Genomic DNA, 11949 nt, shown 5'->3' on the forward strand with positions numbered 1-11949 from the left:
ACTGGGGACGAAAAATGGGTTGTATACAACAATGTTAAACGCAAGAGGTGATGGATCAGAAAAGATGAACCGGCTCAAAGCGTGTCAAAAGCCAACATTCACCAAAAAAAGGTGATGCTCTCCGTTTGGTGGGATGTCAAAGGAATCGTTTTTTTTGAGCTTTTGCCGGACAATACAACGATTAATTCAGAAGTCTATTGTCATCAACTGGACAAATTGAATGATTCACTTAAAGAGAAGAGGCCCGAATTAATCAACAGGAAGGGTGTAGTGTTCCACCAGGATAATGCGAGACCTCACACAAGTTTGGTCACTCGCCAAAAACTTTTACAGTTTGAATGGGACGTACTGCAACATCCACCATATTCTCCAGATCTGGCGCCTTCCGACTACTATTTGTTCCGGTCCCTGCAAAATTTTTTGGATGGCAAAACCTTTACCTCAAATGAAGATGTCAAAAACCACCTGAACCAGTTTTTTGCCAGCAAGGACCAAAACTTTTATGAGAGGGGAATTATGTTACTGCCAGAAAGATGGGAAAAGGTGTTGGACCAGAATGGCCAATATATAATTTAATAAAATATTTATTCATTATACGAAAACTGTCTTTCATGTTCCCCAAAAAAAACGAAATGACTTTCCGAACAACCCAATAATTTCGAGTACCTTCAATTTCGACATCTCTTTCCGGATGATGGAGAAATTTCCATTCTTTAGTGAAATATTCGGAAAATTATGTTGGGAGCCTTGTTTTTATTTTAAAATTAAAACCGTACTTCATTCACTCACAAGGATTGGGGATTTGCACAATTGGTTGAAAATCTAACATCGGACCTAGTCAATAAGGGCGTGTAGCATTTCAACTACCGTTTAGTTTATTTTATATCATAATTTTCTTCCAGATCTCATTTGACCAGGACAGGCCCCAGGTTGGTCTAGCAACGCCAAATATCTACCGATCTATCACGTATCTACCTAAACTTGTGATGCCAATTTTAATACCAGATAAATTATTGAGTGGTTAAAACCATTATTGACGTATATTTATTGTATTCTATAGATGTGCAAAATATGGCGACAACCTGCTCACTAAATATAACACACTCAACAATCGTAATGGTTTAAACTAATTATCTTCCGTCTTTTGCAATATCTCATATAACGTGTCCCGCCAGGTTTAGCACATTTTTTCTAAACCAATGACATTTCCTATTATTTACTTGTTACGTGGGTTTCTGATCGATTGCCCAATTTACCGGCGTAAATAAGTTTGCGCCGAATACGCAAGAGTAGTTTTATAGTCGCCGTCGTATGAATGTGTTTGATCGACCTGTAATCTGCGCAAAAATTGTACCGAACATCAGTTTTCCTTGAGGGATGTCTATGAATACGACACATAGTTTATGAGATACGAGGGAAAATTGAATTACCTCGCAACTTTAAAAATTCCAAAAATAATGTTATTATAAAGATAAGGAAAAATATAACGGGGTCGTATAAGTTATGCAAAAAGAAATGAAGTCTTATTAGTTTTGGTTAGTTGTAGACTCTAGGGCCTTCTCGATAACATTTTTCTTTTAGAAAGGTGTTAGTGAACGGTTATTATAATGTCGAGTGGGTGCTTTTTGTCAAAAATTGAATTATGGTGTCTTTTTTTTGACAAATAGAGGATTTATTACGATTATTATTATTATTATTATTATTATTATTATTATTATAATTATTATTATATTATTGTTATTATTATTATAGTTTTGCCCGAATGCATTGATTGATTCCAGTAATGTACGACATGACGATGAGAACTGATAAATGTCAAAATACACTTTGGGGAGTGGTAGAGAGACAAAGCTCTGTCGGAGAAAGAAAGAAAGGAATGATGGTTTGAATGATATGCGCCTGCGGGAAACTCTATGCAATAAGTTTCATTAATTATTATTTGATTATTTGATTAACCGAATACATCACAAATAATTAGTTTATATTTTTTCTACGTACTAGAAGATTTTCAGTTCTAATGTAGAACTTTTTATATTAATTACCTTCTGTAGGTATACATTCGCAGGTTTCTTTTAGCGACTTGAAAATTGAGCGATATTGCCGATACGCAATAATCTCGTTCCCAAAAAGTTTCTTTCTGATACATGGATGTTCTATATTCGTAAGTGAATCGGCTTATGTGCTGTCTATACCAGCTTTCTAGAAGTGTTAATTAACTGAGTAGCTATAATCTTCCGACATAATCCGATTCCTTCCAAATCCGTGATTCAAGTATCAGAAACATCCCAAGTTGCTCGCGACAGTGTTTAACGAAGCTGACATCTTCAAGTGACACTTTGCGATCGCTTCAGCCGTGAATAATTTGGTATTTTAGAGTAGGAAGTATTAAAAATTATTTATAAAGTCAAAAATATTATTTTGCATATTTGTATTAAGGAAGATATTTTTTCCCAAAAAGAAATTTAATATAGAAACGGCTTTCGATCGATATTTTTAGGTATATTTTGGGTATAGAAGTACAAAATTACTGATTGTGATATATCATTTCAAAAATAAAGGTTAGGGCTATTTAAAGTTCCTTTTTAAAAAATGGTAGGAAAAAAATGGCCATGTCCAAACATCCATTAAAAATCATTTTTATCAAAAGAAACTATTGAAGTAAAGGGTAGGTATCCTTCAAAGTGCATTCGGTAACTTCCAAAGTTGTGGAAATATCCAAATACGCGATGCGCCATTAAAGTTTTCCAATGTTAAAATGGAGTATTTTTAATGATTCTTAAGATACATTATTAACGAGGAAAGCGTAAAGCTTCCAGAAAATAAAATTTTTAATAGAAGTGAGCAAAGAAAAATTGCGAACAATCATGTTTTATTATTTAAATTGATTAATATATCCGCTAGAGGGCGAGATACTAATCGCAAATTTAAAAATTCCATTTAATCTCAAAATTTTTTACATAACAATTTTGGTTAGTTTTGCATTTACCCTTTAAACAAGGTATTAGGAAAACACAAATATTAATTTAGAAAATGCACACTATCTAAGTAACACGTCATTTATTTTAACTTTCAGGGGCTTGCCTTGTCCATCAGCTGCGCTGTAAACGAGAATCGTTGATATTTTACCAAGCTTGATATATGCCCCTTTGCCCTTATCAGCCTCTAACTTGAAATAAATTCCGTGAATCAGCGAAATTTTTTTGAGAAATAACGTCATGAGCAATTTTTTTAAATAGAAATCCTAATTTCTACTGAAGAATTAAAAAAAAAATCCTCATTCCGAAAAGATATTTAATTTTGTTGTAGTGGTTTTTGTTCACCGTTTGTCGAAAAAAAAATTACTACAAAATTTTGTTTTCTGATGAATCACCGTTTATGTTAAATGATTAAGTTAAGTTATAATTACAAAATGTTTGTTAAATATTTTTTAAATCAAAATCAATCAATCTAAAATACAAATCGCGTTCGAGCATATGACCGAAAAAAAAATTTTTTTTGATTTACTGAATTTATTAAAAGTTACATACTGTATATTTTGCAGTACTATTACACAAAATATTGAAAAGTAAACTGCTGGAAACAGCAATCTTCTTTTTTTCTAATTTAAATGTTAGAAAATTGCAAACTACTGACTTTATTTTCTTATCTCTCAGGCATCCCAACTCAGTCACATTGTCAATTCATTCCTTTGAATTTGTGGTCTTCTATGTACTTACTCTCGTCACAATTCGTGTTGGGATATTCTTGCGCCATGCTAGTACTCAATGACTCTTCGAAAACCCCATTTTGTCTGTAACCCGTCGGCTGCGAATTATTGTTACAGTTAAATCGACCTTTACGCATGCAGATATAAGTGACCATAATTTAGATGTTGCAGTCGTAAATATATAATATTGTTTCCAAAAAGAATATAAGAATATTAAAATTTATGGATTGTCATTTGTAATTGTCGGTGTAAAATTAATTATGTAAATATTGCTTCATTAAATGACAAGTTGTTTTAAAAGGCGTCGAAGCGTTTTTAAAGTTGGTGTGCAACACTCAAAAGAGATCGCTGATAACCGCCGTAAGAACAGAAAATGTCACAAATTTTAACGTTAACAGCCAGTCCAGTAATTATAATCGACAAAAAACCAGGTACCAACAACTTTGAATCATATTTTTAATAAGGCCATCAAATAATTCATACTTGCCGGACCATACAAACTGCAAATCGAAATTCATAGTCTAGTGAACAAACCACCAGTAGCAATAGCAAATATTTCGAATACCGTCCGCTTAAATACGCCTCTCAAGACAGGTTATATTACGTATAAGTAAGGTCCCACGCACAATTCTACCCGATTTATTTATCTATTCTCAACGCGAATTTCATCATAGGCTACTGAATTATACGACCTGCATATTAAACTCTGCAACATATACCTAAGGTCAGTATCCCGCCAAAGTGTAACTAACCAAAATTGACAGACGATCACGATAACATACTTACACTTATTTGGGTTGATATATTTTCTTACCGGTCGATCGAACATGAAGTTCTACTTTTATTTTCACACAACCGCGGGCATCTAGACTGTTTACATAAGTTGTTTGTCGGCTAGGAATCTAGCAAGGAATCTAGGTAACCGCTGAAGCCGCTTTGAAAATTTTTGGTAGGTTTCCCGAAATTGTAGGCATACACAAATTCCGGTTTTCAGGAAATTATATATTATGACATGACAATTGTTTCGACAACACCGTGTCTTTATCAAATGTGATAAAGACACGGTGTTGTCGAAACAATTGCCATGTCTGAACTTTTAATTCTTATTTATTTTGATAAATGGATTTTCATCAAGTAAAAGCCACCCCAGTTCAATACACAAATTCATTCAACATATTCAAATAAACCATAGTAAAAGAACATTGTTTTTATCAATTTCCACTTGAATGCAAAAAAAAACTTCACCAAGTATATATATTCTTGAGTGTCCTGACTAAGGTAAACCATCAACATTGTAGATTTCCGAGAATAAATTTTAAGACTTACCTGAATATCCAGCTCTATCTAAATTGACCTTTAACAGCGCAGAGTAATCCCGTTCGAATTCTTCGGAGCTGGCCATGATTTTTGAATAGTTTTTGCGCCCGTTACAAATTCACAAAACACAAACGATCTATACAGACAAAAACATGACAAGTCGAACGTCGTTTTCTCATAAAATAGTAGTACCATCAAAGAAAAGTTTCCATCAAAAAGACTATATTTAAAAATTCTTTCGCGATAAACTCGCACACATAACCACAAGGACGAATACCGGCCAGCTTGATCGGATACGTGCCTCATATAAGATTAAAATGCGCACGAGTACCGAAGAAGAATTCACGAAGTGGTCAATCGTAAATGTTTTTTTTTGTGTGGCATGCGTACTTACCTGTTTTTCGATTACATTCTCTTTCTACACATGATTCGTGCGCTAGCGTGTTCGAAGTGTGGTCGTTTTCTGTTTTCTCGTTCTTTCTTTGGTGGTTACTGTTACGTGGATTTTGATTCTAATTAACCAATTTACATATTTTTTCCACTTCGCATACTAGACGCTTCAAATTTAATCGAAGAATTAAAATAATAATCGCAATTTAAAACAAATCGTAGATTGCGATTTTCACGTTAACTTCGTCCTTAAGTCAATTTTCCTTAGTACACGTTTTAGGTTGCGCCTGGATCATACAGCTCGTAAAAAATATAATGGCCCTACTTCTAATATTTTCGTCGAGAAGGTGATGATTTTTCCACAGACTTAACTCGTTTCCCCAGAACATTTAACTAAATCTAGACACATTTCCAGAAAATACTATAGTAAAGAAGCTTATTGACGCTCTGTCAGCGGCCATGTTGGTTATTAAACGCCGCAACGTCATTGGTCAAAAAAACAGATTTCTAAATCTCACACATGTGCATATTGAATGGACCTTCTCAAAAAATTTTCATGGTTGCTTTATAAGGTATTATCAGCATATCTCTAGTGGCTATATGGGCTGGATAGTATGAAAATTTTTTTCGCGTAGTAATGGCTGTAGAGCTGTAGAAAAAGTATAGTATGCACATTTATAAACTGCTGCGTTTCGCAGGTGTCGAATCAGACTCGTTTATGTCGCATGTTGTATAATATATCAGTGGGCGTAAGATAATGGCAAGAGGGGGTTTTTCACATTTTGTGTTTAAAATAATTTGAGATACTAATAAATTTGTTTTTAAATGAAAGTTTTCTGATTAAAATAAACAGCAGCTATTTAAGATTTGCTTCGTCAAGAGGCTGTTATTTAGCAAGTTCGGCTCAACTTTCATTTGGCCGAAATCATTCACATAAATGAGGACTGTACTTGGAGTCTGAAGAAGTCTTTATGAACATAGAAATTCCATTCCATTTTCTGCGCTTTAGAGTATTTGTGGAAACGATTTTGTAAAAAAAAACAGACTCTCAATTAATATCTTTTCTTTTAATTTCTAATTTTTACGTGTTTGTAAAAGGCAAACATTGACAACCGATTGAGACATGTCATACCATCTTACTGCTCTTAAAAACGTGTCTAAATAATGTCACATTTTGACAGCTCTCAATTTAATCGTTTTTGATTTACTGGCGAAACACGACAAACCAATTTACAGATCGTAAATTTGAAGCCGGTTGTCAAATGCACTAGGTTTCCATTAAAACTTTCGCCATTCGCCCTTTGTTGTAGGTATAATACGAACGGAGATCCGGAGAAGCGAATTTGGGACACTTTGTATATATGACTTTTTCATATAACATATAAACGAAAAATTTGCCCCATTATTTTTTAACGAAACGATATATTTCACCAAATTTGAAAAGTAGACTAAATGTTCTAGAAAAAAATGTTAAAACTTCTCAAAAACATACCTTGAGTGGTGACGTATTAGATAATTAAGCCCAATATTGAGACAACTCCATAGTTTTAATGTCGAACTAATCATCATTTAATTCTGCTAATGTCTAATACTGTCTATTTTTTGCAGGCCCTCTAGACGAAATAATTTTAAATGTTACATTCTGCCAGAATAATGACCGCGTCTGGTACCTCGGCCACCGTGTTAACGCGTTCATCCATTATCTCGTAATATGTATCATAATAGTTTTAATAATCGACTCTAAATGGAATAGTTGTAATTTTCTCGAGGTGTGCGCTAGTTAAAAGGGTTAATGTTCCAAACTGTATTATCGTGCTCTTGATCGTAATCTACGGAACCGATCATGTTTTAATTGTCTGTTTATTACCTGTAACAATGCAATTGTTGTACAATTCAGTTTTAAGCGAATTATCGTTGCTTGGTCACTTTTTCATTCGGATGCTTTAATTGTATGCAAGTATTCTTAGCAGAAATTCCTATTAAAAAGTTTGACTAGTAATTTTTCGGTGATAGACACGATGAAATTATTTTTCTTAGCAAAATAATAATAATAATAATAATAATATTTTTATTTAAGGTATATATACACATTAAATAGTGTCAACAGAATTTTACAATTTTATAATTTTGGTATAAAACTATGTTTATGTTTTAATTGTCTTGATATTTCATAATGTTTCTTACTTTCATAATTTTATTTTTATTTCTTTCTTACCCTTTAATTTCGTGAAAAATTGCCGGTCTTGCAAATTGTCATATTCTTTCTTTTTTAGAAAGTACCATTCCTTATTCTAATTGATTTGATTTTTATATTAATTATTTATTAATATGGAACTCAATATATTGTCTATTCATGTTTCACTAATATGTGTTCTGCTTGTATAGTAATATACTTGCTGCAACCTATTAAATGACTTAATCTTTTACACTCAGAGTCTTAGTGTTAGACTTAAAATCTATGTTAAAATCACTTGCAGTAACTTAAATTATTTTGCTCTCTTGCAAGAGACACTCTAGATTATATAAAAAAATCTTAACATCTCCTGATGGTGCCCTGTTTACAGCAACTACTGTTTCATAATATATATCATTCCATATCATGTGACTCAAATGTCGTTTACCACACTTGTTGCATAATCTATTATGTGAACGACCTTATGACATAATCATTTGAAGGAGTTAGGTACAAAGGTCAGAAATTTAATAGATACTGGTTCACAACGCTCCTGTTAGATTAGAGTATGTGCCTAAGAAAATGGACCAATGGACAATTGTGTGGACAGCGCACCTGATGCAACTCTTTTCGAACGTTTTTTCAGGGAATGTACGACAACCATATACAAAGTTTGACTTTAGACTACAGTGTTAATCAAGACATTGTTTTTATCTATAACTCAAAGAATATTTAATTAGCTTTTGCTGCCTTGCCATATTACAGCCGAAATTATTATTGCAAGAAATGTAGCAAAAGGAAACTGGTTGGCTTCGATCCCGAAGATTCCGTACGATTTAGTTCTCAGACTCCAGTTTGGAAAAGAGGTTACGACAATAGCCTTTTCCGACGATCCTCTTATCCTGCTCACAAAATCATATACATACAATAATTGCCTAAGAAGATTAGACACCAGAGATCAATTAGAAAGCTGAGAATTCATTTGGACGAACGCACGAAGTATAGGGGCATGATGGAAAGAGTCCACAGCAGAATGGATATGTAAATAACTAGCGCTCATAAAACTGCCCCTTAAAAGCCGCACAGCTAATAAGTAGTGCAATTCCTATACAGCTCTTCGTAGAAAAGAGACAAAGATACATTGGCCTGGGAAGAGAAGTACGACAAGAAAACCAAAAAGAGAAAGACAATACACACACAGGTGTGAAGAGGATTGGAGTAGACATTACAGGAGGACAGTGTAGAGAAGAGCTAAAACCAGGCAATTAACTGAATTAAATGCGAGCATAAAATTTAAAAAAAAATAGAAAATGCCATTTGCTAAGAATGGGGGTTTAGTAATTGTACGTACTTGTGTCAAAAATATTTGCTAGACAGCACGTAATAAAAGTATTTTAATTTTAAGATATCGCTCGCGATCGTGGCACTTTCTGCATCCTCGATGAGGGGATAATTGAATATTTTAGATTAATACATATATATATATATATATATATATATATATATATATATATATATATATATATATATATATATATATATATATATATATATATATATATATATATATATATATATATATATATATATATATATATATATATATATATATATATATATATATATATATATATATATATATATATATCACTCTTCCTGGTGACGGTTTCAGAAAGTCGAAAATAGTTTCCTTCTTTTTTTTCTTGGTCATCATACTTAATAACCTTTTTTTTAAGTTTTGGGATCATCCGTTCTCTTGAAACCGTACCTCGTTGTCTTTACTGGGACACCCGGTATATGTAAATGCGATTTACTTAAGTTTGAAATATATTTGACAATTTTTATAGCACAAAGTACAGATATTAAAAAATATTTTTAACTTATAATTGTCAATAATTTGAGGCGTTATCACTTTAATCACTTTAATATATGATGACACTGTATTCCGGGATATCATCATATCATATATATATATATATATATATATATATATATATATATATATATATATATATATATATATATATATATATATATATATATATATATATATATATATATATATATATATATATATATATATATATATATATATTATATATATATATATATATATATATGATATGATGATATCCCGGAATACAGTGTCATCATATATTAAAGTGATTAAAGTGATAACGCCTCAAATTATTGACAATTATAAGTTAAAAATATTTTTTAATATCTGTACTTTGTGCTATAAAAATTGTCAAATATATTTCAAACTTAAGTAAATCGCATTTACATATACCGGGTGTCCCAGTAAAGACAACGAGGTACGGTTTCAAGAGAACGGATGATCCCAAAACTTAAAAAAAAGGTTATTAAGTATGATGACCAAGAAAAAAAAGAAGGAAACTATTTTCGACTTTCTGAAACCGTCACCAGGAAGAGTGATTGTTAATTAAAACTGAGTTTCTACAAAAATGTCTTATGTTAACCGTAGTTAAAGTGAGTACTATTTTAAAAGTGAGACAAATTCAAATATTTTTTCTTTAATGTTGTTTGCTTTATCTCTTCAAGAAAAGTGGGGGAGCTGATCAAACATTTTCTTAAATAAGTGTCCATATCTCCAAAAAGGCTTTCGGTATCATTTTTTCTCATTGTTACAAATAGTAAATGGTCTTATTAATTTGCTTTATTCATTATTAATTTAGTTTTATTTTTAGAAAAAGGGTGAAAGTAATGGCGTTTCTCAAGTGCTCGATCATAACCAAAATTATGCTCTCTTTGGTGAAACCAGTGCTGCCGAAACAAACAGGGTTTTTATTTACGTAGCAAATTAAAAGTTGTGCTCGTCAGTATGTGATAATTTTAAGCAATTTGTTTTCTCAGAATTTAGTAAAGTATAAGTATTGGTATTGGTATTGTTATTAAAGGGGGCGCCTTCGCGGGCGTTCAAGCACTTAGGCCACCAGAGCGGGGCTCTGGTCCCATATGCCTATGCAAGGAGCCATCCTTGGCTAAGGCGTCTGCTGCCTCATTGCTCCGGATACCGGTGTGACCCGGGACCCAGACCAACGTGACCTTCCTCTCCTCAGCCACTGTCCTCAGTACCCCTTTGCACTCCTTTATCAACAAGGAGCGCGTACGCACTGACTTCAGCGCCATAAGTGCAGCCCTACTATCCGAGCAGAAGAAGACCCTCCTGCTTCCGTGGTCGAGCCGAAGCACCTCTCTGACCCAGAGGGACCGACAAGCTCGATCCCGTTGTCTCGCAGTGCACTCCAGCTCCGGCTAAATCTCCCATTCTGGACCCGTCCGTGTAACAGACAAGTCCATCCCAGCAGCCAACTTTGCCCTCTCTCCACTCTGCCCTTGATGGGAAGAGAAAGGTCCATTTGTCAAAGAAGGTCATCTCAGGGTTCATGACGTCACTCGGCATGTCCATGACCCCGCGCTCCCTGGGCCAGCCCTCTAAAATGTCGTACGGGTCCTGATTGAAGGTCCCCTCCCTCCAGAGCCCTCAGCTCGTCAGCCTCACAGCCGTCCTGGCCGCCTCCATCCGCACCCGATCTGCCAGAGAGGGCAAGCACACCAGAGCCTCTAGGGCCGCCCTCATGGCGCTCGTTATGCAGAGACAAGCCAATTTCTGCAGTTTGTTCAGCACTAGCCTTGCTCCTGCTCTTTTGGTCCCCGGCCACCATGCCACTGCCCCATGCATGAGCATAGGCACCACCATGGTACCGTAGATCCACTGCCCCAGGCCCCAAATACCCCCTACCGCTCTCCGGCACGCCCACAGAGCTCCAAAGGCCGACCTGGTCCTTGATCTTATATGTTCCTGGAAGGTCAGCTTGGAGTCCAACCATACCCCCAAGTACTTAACGCTTTCGCTTGCAGAAAGAGGCACCCCATCCGTCGAAATGTTGAGGTTGCACTCCATCTTCCTTTTCCTGGTGAAGATGACCATCTCCACCTTGTCAGGGTTGACAGCCAACCTGCTGTCCCGGCACCATTGTGAGAATATTACCAATGCCCCGTTCAGGAGCCCCTGCATCTTCCTCACGTCCGTCCCCTGTGTCATTATCACTAGGTCGTTTGCATATGCCTGAGCATAGACCCCGTGTTCTTCCCTCAGGATATGCAATATCTCGTCAGGCAATATCTCATTCAGTCTTGCCTCGACCCTCCGGTCGGTTAGCATGGAGTACGCTCTACCGCCCTGCAGATCGAATACAGGGCCGTGTTATTAAAGGCCCCTTCGATGTCAGCGAACACGCACCCCGACAGCCGTCCCGAGCCCATACCCTCCTCCAACCTGGAAGTCAGATGGTGAAGAGCCGAGCCCACAGACCCGCCGCTTCGGTACGCATGCTGAGCT

The 11949-nt window shown here is 35.1% G+C and overlaps 1 protein-coding gene across 1 annotated transcript in view; it reads right to left on the reverse strand.

Annotated features, from left to right (window-relative positions):
* LOC132703348 (cerebellar degeneration-related protein 2-like) overlaps positions 1-5313 on the reverse strand; it is a 111519-nt gene extending 106206 nt beyond the window's left edge. Inside the window, exon 1 of the mRNA XM_060672539.1 lies at positions 5033-5313. Within this exon, the coding sequence (XP_060528522.1) occupies positions 5033-5108 (76 nt within the window). The 5' untranslated portion in view covers positions 5109-5313. The remainder of the gene's footprint in view (positions 1-5032) is intronic.
* Between the last annotated feature and the right edge of the window lie 6636 nt (positions 5314-11949).

The sequence above is a fragment of the Cylas formicarius genome, unplaced genomic scaffold (assembly GCF_029955315.1).
Source record: "Cylas formicarius isolate icCylForm1 unplaced genomic scaffold, icCylForm1.1 PGA_scaffold_6__28_contigs__length_40554024, whole genome shotgun sequence".
Lineage (NCBI taxonomy): Eukaryota > Metazoa > Arthropoda > Insecta > Coleoptera > Brentidae > Cylas > Cylas formicarius.